The 17,101-nt window shown below is 47.2% G+C and overlaps 1 protein-coding gene across 1 annotated transcript in view; it reads right to left on the reverse strand.

The window, feature by feature from the left end:
* Positions 1-402: 402 nt before the first annotated feature.
* The window catches only part of XKR6 (XK related 6), a 313,018-nt gene continuing 296,319 nt past the window's right edge, over positions 403-17,101 (reverse strand). The window contains exon 3 of the mRNA XM_055300213.1: positions 403-1,374. Coding sequence (XP_055156188.1) covers positions 410-1,374 — 965 coding nt within the window. The 3' untranslated portion in view covers positions 403-409. The remainder of the gene's footprint in view (positions 1,375-17,101) is intronic.

Consider the following 17,101-nt stretch of genomic DNA (forward strand, 5'->3'; position numbering starts at 1 on the left):
CCGTAAATGATCTACACTTGGTGTAAGGTATAAAACTTTTTTTTTCTTTTGGAGTGGAGACAACTCCTCCTTCTCCACCCTATGAACCATAGTGTGGGATTTTTTTCAATACTGTTTCTTATGTGTAAAAAACAAAAGAAAAGTTTTCTTTTTGTTTTTACTTACAAAACATAGAGAATATCTTTGTATACATACAGCGACTGGAAAGAAAGCTTATCTGAAGGGGTTGTGACTTATTCTTTTCTTTTTTTTTTTTGTAGCATTGGTGGTGGTGATGGTGGTGGTGGTGGTGGTGGTGGTGGTGGTGGTGGTTTTGTGTATCAGGGGAAGGGAGGGTTATATTTCTTGTGAGCGGTGTTTACCGCAAACCAAACTTAAGGTTCCCTTCTCAACTTGGGTCAAGATGCTCTTAGAGTGAAGACTCATACTGTAACAACTCATAAAGGAGCGGTCCGTCTCGATACCGAATGCCTACTGCCGTAGGGGTGACATACTGCAGAATGTTAATAGTCCTTCTCAACCTCCTGTCTACAAAATGAGCATCCCAAGCTGGGTATCTCTTTCTTGGCATGTCAATCTTAATGAGGGGCCCTTCTGGGGGATAAGGACGCCCCAACGGGGTAGAGGGCACCATGGGTCTCACTTGGAAAACGGGCAAGCAAGTGTCAGCCGTGAGATCCTCCTGTTGTTCCGTTACGGCTCTGGTAGGCGTGACCTGGGTCCCCCGGTACCCAGGGGTCTGAGGCGCCATGGGCTCAACATCGGGGGGCAAAGGGATGCCCCAGAGCAGCTCGGCACAACAGGAGCTGGCAAAAATCTTAGCTCGCGGCCCCATGGGATGCAGCACACCATAATATAAGAGCATCAATGCGATCCCAGCCACAAAGCTAATAAAGACACAACACAGTGCTGGCACCGCATAGGAGTCAGTGGTCTCCGGGTTTCTGTAAAAATACCAAAGGAACGTCAAGGCAGCATTCTCGGTCAAGACTATCGTATAATATGCAAACATTCGATATCGAGTCCGCCCTTCCTTGACGTTAAACCAGCAGAAAATGTACACAATCCCTACCACCATGTTGAAGAGGATCTCCTCCCACTTGGACATGCAGAAGTCTGTTCCGCCATGGATGATCCAGAAGGCCATGGCACACCAGTGAACCACCACGAAGATTCCGAAGTAGAGCTGGAATATGGAAGCAAAGAGGGCAAAAGAGATAACTCTGGATGAGATGGTGAAGAGGCGCCAGAAGAGGTGGATGAGGGCCCCTCTGTAGCTCATACTCTTCTTGTCGTCCCTGGAGTCCCGCAGCAGCTTGTGATAGGAGGCTAGCACCCAAGCCAGGGACATCAGGGAAGTCACAGAGGAGACACCTGCCGGAAAAGACACAAACCCACACAGTCAAAACCTTGGACATCAGGCGCCGGGCACAGCGGGGGCTGCCAGCCGAGGAGACGCCCACACACACCACGGTCTAAAGGAGGAGGGAGAAAGAAACACACAATCAGGTACTGGATTTTGAGGTCACAGTTGTTCCCTAAGCTGACAACTTCTGGGGTCTAGGTTTACTTTTTACCCCCCCCCCCCAGTCCAGAGATCCTGGGGACCCACGACTCAAGAGTTAAGCAGAGGCTGATGATGTGCCTGGCCAAGGAGCCGAGACCTGGGTCTGTCATGGGGATTTACTGCATGTACTGTGAGCCAGGAGGCATGTGTTCCATTTTAAGGAATCATGAGCTTGCGGGGATCCTTGTTGCACACCGATGGTGGCCGGAGTCAGTGGCCCCGTCACCAGCAGCCTGTGCTCTCAGAGGAGCCCACAGAATGGATCGCTGATAGTGAAGCCCCACAGCTTGCTCACTATCCCAAGTTACCACAGCTTGGGATTCTCCTCTGAGAAGGGACTGGAGTCTCTCTTGCTCTTTGGTCATCAGCTCACTCAAACTTCTTAACTGAGGCTTTTGCCTTCAGTTTCTCCATCCCCTGCCTAAGGCCATCCTGACCAAGGGCCTTGGGATATCCTGTCTGTTGTAGTGGCTGCCTTTCTTATCCATTCTCGCCTCTCTCATTCTCGTCCCATCCTTGTTGCTTTCTCCAACCTACCACTCTGCTCAAAGTTCTCTGAGGCCTTGACTTGGGAGGCCCTTCCTTGTCTGATCTCAGCCCTGACTCAACAGTCCTGTTGCTCATGCTTTGGGAAAGCCTTTTCCACTCCCCCATCCTCTGCATTTCTCCTCGGCGGGCAAGTGAACGTGTCTGATCCCAAGGGATACTTCAATTGCCGTAGAGCAATTTTATTTGTAAGGCTGCCTATTGGTTATGTGTAACTATATCAAACTAAACACAACAATAGTTACTGGAGTCCACCCACAAGAAACGAATTAGACAGGTATTACCACACAACTCCCTCTCAAGAGAGACTCCCCATCACTCCTCAACACCCTCACGCATCTTCTCCACTCTGTCCACCCGAAGGCTCTTTTGTTTCTCCTTTATCCCCAGATTTCAGAACTAAATGCAACCAAATTCAATTAGAATCCTGAAATGGTCCTTTTGGCACCCCTCTTCCTACCAAGTTCCCCACTCTCACACCAGACACAATTCCCCTACAACATTCCTCCAGACTGAAGTCAAAGTCACCACATTAACCTCTGTCAGTTCAGAGATCCAGAAACTGGCTCATCAAGAGATTCATGAAACTGCCCCAGCTCTGAAGACTTTGATTTGTCTTTCCCTGGGGCCCTGCTCACAGTCCCACTCTCCTCCAAACCTCAAGGGAGAGTCAAAGTCCCCTGGCATTTTACACTCTCCCTGTATTCACCTTCCTCACCCACCTCACTCACATAGCTCCCTTCCAACATCTCAGAGACACTCAGGTTTACAGCTTGCAGAACAATATAGCACGATAATAAAAACCATTATGTGGCATGAGCGTAGAAAACCCCCAGATTGTTAACTGTTACAATGAGTTGTAATATTCTTTTATATGCTTTTGTAATATTAGCAACCGCCACTGAAAACAAACGGGAGAAACCATCCCAATTTCGCCATAGAAGCCAATCTTGAAAACACCTAACAAGTTTCCTCTCACCATTTTGGAAAGTTCTGGACACAATACTTTGTGTGTCCTTCTCTGCTCTTTGTACACACAGGACATTTCCACTGGCACCTGCTGAGGTCACATGTGCTCCACAACCATGACACAGTGATAGTGCTAACCTTTCAGAGCCTCCTGTGTTCTTGATGTCTAGTGGGGTAGAGTAGGGAGGGGAATGGGATCTTTTGGGAGTCACATGATTTAGGCTATCAGTTTCCAGAGGGTAGGGAATGTGTGATCATCTTGGTAGTCGGTGCCAGGTTTATTACCAGTCCTGGATCATCATCAGAAAGTTCCTTTTAAACTTCTTTGTGGCATCAGCCCTCTCCTGGTGAACTCGTTTCTTGATGTTAATAATCTTGGTGGTACAGCTGACCCTTAATAATCAGATAGGAATTCTATAGAAGTTGAATGGGAAGAAGACTTGATTTTTTTTGTTCCTTCTAATAAATCAAAATGTACTACTTCTCCAGTTCTAAGAAAAACATGAGTCAAGCTCATGAAATAAGAAAAAGCAGCTTAGCTTTTGCCAGAGCACAGTCTAACTCAGTCTTATTCTGAGTGTGTTTTTGAACAGACTAGGCGGATGGAAGCAGGACAGCCCCTCAGCCTTCATTCACGGTGCTGATCTCTGTGCTCTCTGTGTTGTTACACTTACCCCATCCACACCAAATATGAATAAACAGAAATTCAAATGTCCATCAATCGCACATAGCAAAGCCAAATTAATTCTTCCTCATTATTCTATCTTCTGGGTTACCTATGACATCTCCAGATCTATTCCTGTGGTTCTGAGGGCTAGTGTTCTGTTAACACCTGCCTCAGCTTTCATGAAGTGTTACAGAAACTGCTTCCCTCAGAGCTAACCTGTACATGGCCTTGGTTCTTGGTTAATGTTTCTGGAACTGCTCTCTGGAATATGGCAGGAATGTTCCCCAAACATCATAAGACATTAATGTGAATTACAAGGAGGGCTTAGGACATAGTTACATGGATGACAGATCACTTCTGTGGGGCAGCTGGCCAGTGGATGCCCAGCCCCAGGCTTGCCTCTCTGCCTTATCTGTTCCCAACTTGGTAGGTTGTAGGTCACCAAACAGTATATCTACAGGAAACTTCATAGACCACCCACTTCAACCCACTCATTCAACAGGATGCAGAAGTGCAGGGATTTGGGTTCCTTACCAGGATTACCCTGAGAACCACTGACAGTACAGCTAGGCCCACAGTACAGCTCTCTGCCAGCCTGATCACATTTGTCCTGGCTCTTCATTCTTAATGTTCCCTGTCCCTTTGTCAGTTTGGCTCTCGAGAGGCCCACCAGGGAGCACCTTTCTTGAGGTCATATGTAATAAAGGTCATCAGCCTTCTCTAATGGCAGATGTCTATTCTAACACCAAGCTGTTGGCCCCTCAGGGTCCTGAATGCCACACCACATCCTTGGCATTGTGCAAATGCTCCAAGTTAAAGGGAAAAGGGAAAGGTGAAACTTATGATAAGTGGCGTGGGTGCAGGATGCCCAGGGCAGAGGCCTTGCCCAAGACTGGAGAGTATGTTTTTTTTTAATTTTATTTATTTATTCATAGAAACAGAGAGAGAGAGAGAGAGAGAGAGAGAGGAAGAGACACAGGCAGAGGGAGAAGCAGGCTCCATGCAGAGAGCCCGACGTGGGACTCGATCCAGGGTATCCAGGATCACGCCTTGGACTGCAGGCGGTGCTAAAGCGCTGCGCCACCAGGGCTGCCCTGGAGAGTATGTTTGTCTGGAGACTCTTTTCTTCAGAGTATTCAGAGTATGTTTGGAGTCTCTTTTCTTCAGAGCATGGTGAGCAGGGACAAAAAGGAACATGAGTGGGGCCTCATGCCATGGTAAGCCTGTCCTACTCCTTCTGCCAGCAGCATTGGCAGAAATGATCCTGTGGGGGGGGGGGGGAGGTATGCCTGAAGGTGGCTACTTTCTAATTCACCACATTCACCAAAGAACTCCCTGTTCTATGCAAAGCTCTAGACATATTTTTTGGGGGGTCCAGAGTTAGTGCTGCTAAAGGGCTGAGTATATCCTAGAGGGAAACCAGAAACACCAGGCCCACTTTAGGACCCCATTTGGAAATAAATAAATAAATAAATAAATAAATAAATAAATAAATAAGAAAATTTAAAAAAGGACCCCATTTGGGAGGTGTATTTCTTACTGGATGCTCAACAGAGAGTAACACTTAGCCTCCAGGGACTCAGGAACCAATAGTACAGGATATTAGATACACTTGTTATCAACTCACCTCCAGGAAACTTTTCTGAATCCTATCTATGACATTGGCACATTTGTTATACTTGGTCAATGAATCAAATGTCCCATGATTTGCCACCTTTGCATCGTTTCTCTGGACAAAGCTTGTGGCCTCACAAACCCACAGGACCATAAGTGCACCTCAAAGAACTGTCAGCAGAAGGTGCTTCAGGGCAACCAGCTAATTCTGGAGGCTCCACTGGGGCAGGGGAGGGAGGGAGACAGATGTGTTCTCTGTGTACCTGACTGTCCCAGAGAACATAGCATGATTCACTGAGCATGTATATCCATTATCTTATTTAGAAGAACTTGGTGATGTAGGTACTTATTGTGGGCTGACCTGTGTCATCCTTCCTGCAAAAAAAAAAAAAAATCATATGTTGAAGCCCTATGTTGAAGGTCATATGTAGGACCTCAGAATGTGACTGCATTTGGTGATAGGGCCTTTAAAGAGGTGATTAAGTTAAATAACATCATTAGAGGCAGCCCTAATCCAATTTGATTTGTGCTCTTATGAGAAAGTGGGATTTGGTCACACAGAAACACCAAGAATGTGCTCACACAGAAGAAAGGCCATATGAGGACATGGGGAGAAGGAGGCCATCTGCAAACCAAGGAAAGAGGCCTCCAGAGAAACCAACCCTGACTCCACCTTGATCTTAGACCTCCAGCCTCTAGAATTGTAAAGAAATAAAGATATGTTGTTTTAGCCACCCAGTCTGTGGCATTTTATCACAGCAGCCCCAGCAAACTAGCACAGTTTTCTAATTCCATTTTTTAAAAGATTTTATTTATTTATTCATGAGAGACACACAGAGAGAGGCAGAGACACAGGCAGAGGGAGAAGCAGGCTCCCCACAGGGAGCGCAATGCAGGACTTGGTCCCCAGACCTGGGATCATGCCCTGAGTTGAAGGCAGATGCTCAATCACTGAGCCACCTAGGGGTCCCTAATTCCATTTTTTAGAAGAAGAAACTTAAGATATTTTTCAAAAACCATATATCTGTTAAGAAGTAGAGTCAGGATTCAAACTCGGCCTCTGACACCTGTGCTTGAAAGTAACCACTGTACTAATGGGCCTTCCAGGCATGATCTTAGAAGAGACTGCATGAGGGGAGTGGAAAGAAAGTCTAGGCACCTGGGTACAAAGGATTTGAATCTTTCGCTGAGTTGACAAGAAGTATAGTAGCCATGGGTATCTGAGAGAGGCACTTGGTTTTGGAGCTACAAATCAAATTTGCATTCTAGTCCACCTTCCTCAGGAGAATAACATTCAAGCCACAAAGAAAGAGGTGACTCCAATAGAATTAACCAAGATCACTTTCCCTCTGTCAAGTGATTAATCTTCCAAGGCCTGCAGTGTATTCCATTGCAGAGGGAATACGTGCAAGGTTTTCCTTCACTGCTGTGGCTCACTTGGAAGATTTCTGTCTCACCTGAGGTCAACCCAAAAGCCAATGCATTATCCTGGCCAAGACCCAAGCCCAGAGGAACCAGCCTTGAAAGGGACCTAGTGGCCCCCAATGAGATTCTCAGACAGGCCTGGGAACATTTATGATTTGTTCCCACTATGACTCCATGACTTTCTGTCTTCCAAAGATCAGACTGGAAATTGTTAAACACTTCACGTTCGGCTGTGACAAGTTCTGGGCAGTGACCTTCATGGCTTGCTCACTTTTCCTGGTGCAGACCAGGAGGTGGGGTTTGTAGCTGGCCCAATGAGCCAACTGGAGCCCAGCCCCGCCAGCTGGGAAAACACTAACCTGGAGCCTTCTAGGGGGTCAGTCCTCCTGAGAAAAGCTCAGGAGAGGGGCCTTCAGGTTCTGATCACTAGACCCAGGGTTTAAGATTTCCAGAAATGGAATGGCCATACCTTATGGCTAGCCAATGGAACAGAGAGGGAAGGGATGCAATTTGCAGTTGGACAGTCCTTACCAAAGGGGGTAGTCATTAGGGAGGGTCCAATTTGGTGACATCAGTGTGATATCCAAGCATCACTCTCACTCAAACTCATGCCAGTTGGGGAATAAAATTAAAAATGTGAGTGTGGATGTTCCATTGCATGAGAAGCATAGAGACATGGTGTCTGGGGGAGGACAGCCTCTAAAAATCAGAGAGCAAGGGGCTGATGAAGTGGAAGAATCAGAAGGAAAGGTATGACATAGTGGAAGGGATCAGGGTACAAAAACCAGGGTGAGGTAGGGAAGTTGATACATGACAAGTCCAAAGCAGGGCCATGACGAGAGCAGGGCTGTACCAAGGGGCCATCAGGTGGGAGCCCCAACACATCAACAGAGAGCTTGAAGGAGAAACCAGACACTATAGTATCTCATGGGGAGAACCCAGCATGGGGGTTCAAGGAATACTCTGAGAACACCCAAGGGGTATTGAGAGATGGCCACAAGACTTTCTGAGTGCGAGTAGATGAAGTCAATAGCAAGACCTTGTTTTGCAGGGTGACATGTGCACACCCAGTTCTGTCATCAGCTGCTGTCCCCCACCTTTCTGCCACAAGTGCTTAGTTCCACCATTAAATCACATGTTGGAAAAACATTTAGAAGAGGAGTTTGGTGGGGGCACTAAGCACAGGGTAGAGCAGGGATAGGAAGAGTCAACCATGCAGATTCCCAGCTCCCTCTCTCCTGGCTGCCTCCCATCAGCATATAACCAAGGTCAAGTTCATCCCATCTTACAAAGACTAGATCCTCCCTGAACCCTATACCTTCTGCCAGTGAGATGCCACTTCCCTTTGTCTCTTCTCTTCCAAACTTTTTGAGGGTAATCTCCTTACTCCTTAACTCCCCTGCCCCCCCTTTACTCCTGACCCTCAGCCCCACTATAAGTCATCAACCAATTCCTCAGAGCACCATGCAGACGACTTGTCTCTCCTGATGCTGTGTGACATTTGGCATTTGGATTCATTCTGTCCTTCCTCACACTTGACTGTTAGCTATTACTCTAGTTATACCATCCTTTCTTTGCTGGGCTGTTATCTCCATTTTATAGGTAAGGAAATGGAACCTGAAGTAAGAGACTTCAATATGGCCGCAGCCATATTCTGACATTGCATTCATACTCAATTTGTATCGTATCGTACCCCTAGAGGTTCTCCAAATCAAGAAACATGCTCAACTGGCTATTTGTCTACCAAGGTCAACATCTATATCTTTGGACCTTTACCCCCCTTCCTGAAGCTAATGTAAGAGGAGCTCAACCATTTGCTCTTCAAATCCCTCATGTGTATTTTCCCCATTCCTAGCTCCTTTTAGGTGAGTGATTCTTCACTTTACACCCATTCAACTTCCCCATATCTTCCTACATTTTTAAAAAGTCCAGTCTCTTCTTGGAAATGCTCCCAAAATAAAGATAAAGCAGCTGTGTGTATGGTTCTCAAAACATTCCTGTCTGCCTCATGTCCTCACCTCCATCCAGGAGACACAGCAAGGGAGCACTGATACAAGGTTACCTTCCTATTTAGACAACAGGGGGAGGGAAACAAGCCTAGCCAATGCCATCTATGAGCCAGGCCCAAAGACGCTGAGTAACTTGGCCAAAGTTACACGGTAGTAAGCGAGAGAGCGAACAACAAAACCTGGGATCATCTCATTCCTCATCTGTGATCAGTGTGCTTGAGCTGGCTCATCCTGGCTTGTGAGATCCAATTGTGAAATTTGCAGGAATTCTGTGGGCCGGCTAATGTCATGCTGGAGGCTTGAAATAGGCGTGGTGGGAATGTTGATACTACAGAAATTTCTACTGCTACAAATCAGAGGTCCCCCAACTCTGCTAAGAGCTGGTTTTTAAGTATTTACCAGCATGCTGCTTGTCAGGATCTATTATCCTTCTTGAAAAATGTAGTGGGCCTCATTGCAAATTAGATGGGCCCCATCAGGCTGTCCTCCATATTCCAACACCGTACTTCTAGGCAAACCGACATACTACTGGCTATCAGTGAGAATTATACTTAACAAGTTTGATGTGAAACCGATGAAGAAACCATTCCCTTTTTTAAACTTTCACTAACAATAGGCTTACAGTAAATAATTGAAGGTCTGACAGTCTTTTTTGAGACTTAGTCTTTTGCAAGCATTGACGTCCTCATTTTTGTCACATTTTCGTGTTTGGAAGGGTGTGATCTCCACATGAGGTTACCACATGGGGTAACCTTAAAACACCCTTGATATTTCCAGACTGACCCTTAGTGAGGGTCCAAATAGAAGATGGCATCTACCATCTGTGGATGGAACCCTCAGGACCTACAAATGTGTGTGGCTGAGTCAATGTGGAAAAACCCAAGGGCAATCAGAGTGCCCTGGTATAAACAGAGGGAGGGAAGACTGGAAAGGCTTGGGAAAGCTGACATCTGAAAACCCGTGCCACACCCTGAAGAAAAAGATGGGCCAAGGGGGACAGAATTTGGCCACTACACAGGTAATCCCTATTGTAGAACATCATCTCACCATGGTTTATAGGAAATATCTCTTTACTGCCTCTGTATCCAGGCTGATCTTCATCTGCTAACCGTTATTAATGATTTCAATAATAATGATCACTCCCCTCTACTAAACAGGCCCCAACTCTAGGCTAAGCACTTGACACACGTTAACTCAATCATTCTTCCCTGCAAATGTATCTGAAGCAGTGGGCTGATCTGAAGATGGGGAGACTGAGGCTCACAGACTGAGGAAATTTTGCATATCAAGTAGTTAAGAAATCACAGAATTAGGATTTGAACGCTGGCCTGCCTAAATCCCAAACTCAGTCCTTTTTTAAACACCCGGAAAGGTGTGTCTCCTCACCCATACCTACAGATTAATGAATTAGCATTCAGATTTATACATCAATTTCTTATCAGTTTGGTTAGTGTGTGGCAGCCCTCTGATCATCCCTGTGAGCACTGACAAAGTCAAATTTGTGGGCCTGCCAATCTGAACTCTCAGCCCTGGAAGGCCCTGAGTGTCCCAGGATATTGGGAGGCACATCCATCTCCCTTGACTGGACCTTTGGCATGGCCTCCTAACTCATGTCCCAGCATCTGTGCTTATCCCAACAATGTATTCACTAAGCTAATATATGCCCCTCTGCGTGGCCTCCCAGGCATGGTAGGCTGTCCGTGGTCACTGATTTTCAGAGCCTTTCCCATGGGACAATATGCATTCCTGCCCTGTTGAACTCAGTTGTGGTCTGTGGCTGGCTCTGACCAGGGAGACCTGAGTAGGAGTAAGTGTGTCACTTCCAGGCAGAAGGCCATGCTCTCCCATGCTCCAAGAATAGGCCACTCTGCCAGTGACCTGGGACAGATGTGCAACAAACAGGAAATGAATCAACTTTTTAAGCCAACAGAATTGTTTGGGTATTCTACACGGCAGCATGGCCAGCCCATCCTGACTGATGTGTCTGCCACCTTGTTCAGAGTTAACACCATGGTTGGTCCTTTTAAGAGCCTTCAGGGACCTGCATGCTACTGCCTGGGAGCAAAAAGTGTCATCTGTCAGTTACCTTCAGTAACTCCCTTCCCCAGTGGGTGCAGATCTAATGTTCTTTTCATGGTGTCAGGCTTTCGTCCAAGGCCCTACATGATCCATCCTCTTGCCCTCTGCAGGGGCTTAATGGGTATTGTGGGGGTGGGAATCACCTCCCACCAGCTCCCTGAACTCCCTCAATCCTAGATGGGCTCCAGACTCCCTCCCACCTCAGCGCATAGGCATTTCTCTTCCTCTGCCTGAAATGCCCTTCCCCCAGATAACCAAGTTCCTCACCGAGCCCTTGACTCAGAGACCTGCTTCCCAGCCAGGCCATCCCTGACAACCACGTTGAAAAATTGTCACCACCATCCCCCATGTCTCCTCCCACTTCCCAAGCTTTATTTTCTACCTTAGCATTTCCCCCACCATCTTGATAGACTTTATCTCTTATTCTCTTACTTGTTCCTTTTTTAAATTAAAAAAAATTTTTTTTTAATTTTAGTGCATCTGTTCCAAGGGCAGGACTGTGATTTGGTCTGGTCCTTCTGAAACTACGTGCAAAAGTGTGTCATAAAAAGGTCTATAGCTATTCTCTGATTCCCAAGTGGGCCCATAGGAAAAGGGGCCTGTGACCCCACCAGTCATCACAACCACCCACCTCTACCCCGAATATGGGACAGGGGAATTCCCTAGTAGCCAACTTTTATGCCTTTGTCCCTAGGAAGAATTTATGCCTTTGTACCCTAGTTGAGGGTAGAAGAGAGAGAGGAAGAGAAAATAACATTTATTGGGTGTTTCACATGTATTAGGCATTATGTCACATACTTTGCTTATGTTAGTTACTTCATTTAATCCTGACAATAATCCCATGAAATATCTGTTGGTGTTCCATTTTACAGACGAAGAAACCAAGGCTCAAAGAGGTAAGTAAGAAGGTTTGCCTGAGGTTACTGCATCAAGCATGTCCTTTTATTCTCAACTGCTTTGATATCCAGCACTTTGCTGATCCTCCTAGGAAAAGCAAGAACTTGGTGCCTTTCCCATGCAAACCAACCAATCCAGAGGAGACCATATTCAGCCCACAATGCTCACAATCATCCATTTAACAGCAGGGCAAATATCCTCAACAGGGGTGATTTTGCCCCCACTCCCAGCAGGCACATTTGGCAATGTCCCAACACCAGGTGTGAGGGCTACTGGCAGTCAGTGGATAGGGGACAGGCGTACTGTTAGAGCTGCTGTAAGGCACAGGACAGCCCCCCAACACACAGCAAAGAATTATTTGGTCCCAGATATAGTGCTGATGAGGCTAGGAAGCCCTGTGATTGAGTATTCCTATTTCCTCAATATTCTCAGTAAGTCAAAAGCCAAACTGGGAACCTGGGTGTTTCTGATAGCTGGAGATTGAAGCTTTCTAAAGAGTTCTCTCTGAGAAGTGACTATGCTGGAAGAGGCCCATGGGGTACAGACATAGTGCAACATTGGGAGAGGCTATGAGAACAGCATTTTTAAAGTCTGTTATCTGTATAATGAGTCTCTTCTGAGCTCCACACCAGGGGCTCACAGCCACTCTGGGAACCAGCGGATAACAAGAAGGTAGCACCACTCTCCTTGAGGAGCATCAAGGTCGAGCACTGATATGTAAAGAACCCAGCAGAGGAAAGCTAAAGCTAGCCCTCTGTTTGCTTGTCTCCTAAGACACTGTCAGCGCTATCAAAATACTATCTTCACAGCCAGCTGGAGAAAGACAAACTTTACAGATTCTAGAACAAATGTCAGCCACTCAGCTAGCATGGTTCAGGCCTCACAGATGCCTGGATCCTGGCTGGCCTGGAGCACACGGTGGGGAAGACCATCTGCTGTCACTGGAAAGTTCCAGTAAATCCCTTCTCCTTGAGGAGCTCATGGCCAACTAGGCTCAATGCCCTGATGTTCCCAGAGTGAGTGCATTTTAACCCAGGTTGTGAGGTGCCCTGGGAAGGACACATGCCTTGGTATAAACAGATCTGCCTTTATTTTACTGTTTTTGGAACCATGGGTAAAAATGTGGATTTGGAGTATTTAATCAATTATGAGTATAAAACATATAGGCACAAATTTGATATATATATATACATACTATATACTATATTCATATATCTATATATAGTGTGTGTATATCCGTATATCTACAGAGAGAAAGAATACACACACACACACACACGCACACATTGTATATATACATAATGAATACACATTGTGTATCCCATAATACCAAAGATGCGTCTTCATGATGGTCATGTCAAACAATCCTGAGCCTCAGGACACATGTAAAAGTGCTCTGGAAATTGTAAAAGGCTTCACATGCATTAGCTCTTCTTAAGTTTTAATTTTACTAATATTGAAATGACTAAGCAGTCGAGTCAGAGAGAGGAAAAAGCTTCAGCCGGGAGGGGGAATGGCTTTGAGAGATGGCTCCACTCAGCTTCTCGGTGCTGCTTTTCCTATTTGGAGTTTATAAAATCTAGACTTCAAATTTTTGAATTTTGCCATGGGATGTCAAGGGTGTGTTCCTGGCATATTACAGGATGAGATCAGACCTCTGGAGCCAAAGGCAAAGTTCATTGGCAGCCTCCCCGTCATTCCCAAGCCCCATCAGAGACGTGATGGTGCGGGGCCTGCAGGCTTGGTGTAGGAGGGGACTTGGAAAATTATAGTCATTTAGAAGCCGATAAAATATTTTTTTAAAAAAAGATGTGTTTATTTATTTGAGAGACAGAATGTATGAGTGGGAGGGGCAGAAGGAGAGGGAGAGAGAATCTCAAGCAGACTCTGCACTGAGATCATGACCTGGGCCGAAACCAAGAGTCGGATGCTCACCTGACCGCACCACCCAGGCACTCCAAGCTGATACAATCTTTTTAAAAGGCTGGGAGTCTGAGTGCATCCTGTCTCCCGTGGTGTGCGATATGATATGGTTGTCAAAGCCCTGGAAACTCTATCAGCCAAAATGATCTTGGGTTCCTTTACGTGGGGCCACTGTGGCCCTGAGGATGACTGACCCTGCGTAACTAGAACTTCACTGTGGGCGTTCTGGCCTCATGGCCTCCACTCAGCACTCAACCGTGCTAGCTGTGCTTCCAGAGCTGGGACAGAAGCTCAGGGAAGGCAAGGGGTGCAGGGTGGCTCTCGCATACCCTTTCGTTCTGCGGCAGCTCAGGTGAGTGGTTTGGCCGAGGGAAGCAGGGCTGCTGAGTAGGTGAGGTTGGTGGGTGCCTGGGTGGGCCTGACTCAGGGGTGGTCCTGGCCCCCTTGCTCAAAATCTCCGTGGCCAGCGGCCCTGGATGAGAAAAGCCTTCCAGGGAAAATGACGTGGTGCCACCAGAGCCTCGCTGAGGACGGTAGCACCGTGTGCCTTCCGTGCCAGGCGGTAGAAATACTCGCCACCGTTGTCAGAGTTCCCCCTTTGTGCCGAGGACAAACACGTTTTACTTACTCTTGACAAACCCCCTCTGAGGCAGGAGTTATTAGCTGTGGTGCACAAATGACGAGCCGCGAGGCTCAGAGGAGGCGAAGGCTGCATTGGAGAGGACGCAGCTCCTCCGTGCAGAGCAGTTGTGTAAAGCCAGGCCTGGTGATTTGCTAATATAGAAAATAAAATATTTGTTTTGTTTGTTGTTAGCCACCATGCAAAACAGGACGCAGTGACTTTTCTTCCAGGTGACAGTCTCAGGAGCCCAGCAGGCGGACAAGCAGAAGAGGACTCAAAGGGCTGGGCTGTGAGAATAAGGGGAATGAGAGGGCCCCCATGTGGTCACTGGGTGGGGGGCAGATTTTCCAGCCGGCATGCCCCTCAGCTCCGGGGCCTGGAAGCCTAGAATACACTAGAAGGCCTAGGATTCATCGAGGACTCAGCTCTCCGCTGGTCAGCGTCCGGCCAACACTTACCTCGGGTTGGCTGGCCCTCGAGGGAAAGCCACCTTAGAACTCCTCGGGATGTCCTGACCCGCGTTGTACTCCAGCTGGGTCCAGAAATGAATGAGTCCCTGGGGGCAAATTCTACAGATGAACAAGTTGAGGCTCAAACAAGATGTTTCGCCCATAACCACGCTGGATGTGGAACAGCTGAGGGGGATAGGGAACCACCCCAGGGGGGTTTCCTTCTTGAGGTCTCTGCCATTTTGCCCCCCTCCCCAGTGGTGAGACATGTGTGACACAGGAAGGCATTGTTTGTGACACTCGTGGGCTTGGAAATCTTGGAAATCTAAATCCTTGGAAATCCAAATCCTTGGAAATCTAAAGGAAGAGAAAAGATCTATTGAAGAGCATTTCACTGTAGTCTGTCCTGGATGGAGCTAAAAGTTCCCACGAGGCCCAGAATTCAAGATTGTCTCTAATGTGAATGTCAAGCTAACTAAAGCCACTGCCCCAATTTCACTGAGATTTCCCCCTCTTTTCTCTTCCTTAGAGTCACAGGCTACCAGGACTGAAAGGGTCTTCAGGATTCCCTCCTGCCTTCACTCATAGTAGCCAGGCCCAGAGAAGATGAGATTGCAGGGATCTGCCCCAGAATTCCACACGGCATTCTAGCACAGTGGACTCCCAACCCAGTGCTCCTTCTGCCAGCCTTTGCCCTCTGCAGGGAATTTGGGGGAAGACCTCACAGGGGAGCCACTCTAAGAGGGGCAAAGTATCTTGTGTGTGGAATAGAAATGTTCTCAGATGAACTGTAGTAGTGGTAACAACCCTGGGAATATACTAAAGTCAATGACTTGTACACTTCAAGTGGGTGAATTGAATGGTATGTAAATTGTATCTTAATAAAGCTCTTTAAATAAAAAACAAAACTAAAACTAAACAAAGCAGCAGCTCTGCTGGCAAGACCTCCAGGCCAGGCGAACCTATAGAAGCAGCCGAGGGACACATCTCAGCCTCCTTGCTACTACTCAGACACCAGAGGGCTCTCTTAGCTCAAGGCCTTGCCCTTGGCTGTTCTCTCATCCTGGCACACTTGCTTCCAAAATTGGCAGGGCTGGCTCCCTCCCATCCTCACATCTTTGCTCAGAAGTCACCTTGTCCAGGCAACCTTTCCCAGCTGCCTTACTGAAAACTCTGTTCTCCTGTCACCTCTCTTCCCAGATTCACCAGTCTCCTGAGTGCCTGTAATTTGCTAACATAGAAAATAAAATATTTGTTTTGTTTGTTATTTGCCTCTCCCTCAAGAAATGTAAGCTCTGTGAGGGCAGGGCTTTCTCTCTGTTTTGCTTATGGCTACATCGGGCCCCAGCTCCTAGAACCGTGCTTGGCACATTGCAGGTCCTTAATGACTAGTTGCTGAGTGAGTGAATACGTGGCCCAAATACAGTTACTGCTCACTGCTTACTTCTGAATTTGCAGCCCCTCAGAACCTTCCCCCACAAGGTGGTACTGGATAGCCTGTGTGAGCTCAAGAAGCCTGCCCAGTGTCCCTCGTTGTTCGGGCACTTCACACACAAACATTTCCAGGTGGCCAATTGCTGTTTCATTGATGGCAGGTAACTCTAATAAAATCGATTTAGTTTGCTTTTCTCGTATTTGTCCCGCTGCTTTAAGAAGTCTCCTTTGTCTGTACATCATTTTCTGTCATGCTTAAACATTTGAATTCGTGAAGAGGCTGGATCTCACGTGTAGCATTCCTACTGCAATTTTAAAAAGAGAAAAGAACTCTGCCTCTCTTTTTCTCTTGGCCAGCTGTTAGGGGCAATCTCAGCCAGGCCTCGGTTCAAGCAGAAACATGCACTGGAAGCATTGAGGTGTCTGCTTAAAATCTGTGCAAATTCTGTTTAAAAGTATAAGGCCTTAAAGAGCTGTCGAACAAGGAGCCGTCGGTAGCTGAAGCTGGAGCTGGCTGGTCAGGGGACCCTGTGTGCAGACACCAAGTATGCATCGCATAGGAGAGAAGGAGGGTGTCTGCTCAGAGCTGGAGGGAGAGTGGGGAAGCACCCACCACTCCCACCACTGTGGGGGGAACCGGAGAGGCCGAGTTTGTGTTCGGGCCCAGATGGTGGTCACGTCCATGCAACTCTCTTTCTTTCAGTGAAGATACAGGGCAGCCGGAGAAGGTAGTGAACAGGAGATTACACATCTTTTCCTTTCTTTATCTGCTCCTGGCTCAGCCACAGACAAGTGACAAGCAGCCTGGGAATTGACATCAAAGGCTGGAAGACTTCTGTGCCGACTTGGTGGGAAACCCTGGGGTAGCTCTTCGAGATGAGCGACTCCAGCCCAGCACAG

This window comes from Nyctereutes procyonoides, unplaced genomic scaffold (genome assembly GCF_905146905.1).
Source record: "Nyctereutes procyonoides isolate TBG_1078 unplaced genomic scaffold, NYPRO_anot_genome, whole genome shotgun sequence".
NCBI classification, from domain to species: domain Eukaryota; kingdom Metazoa; phylum Chordata; class Mammalia; order Carnivora; family Canidae; genus Nyctereutes; species Nyctereutes procyonoides.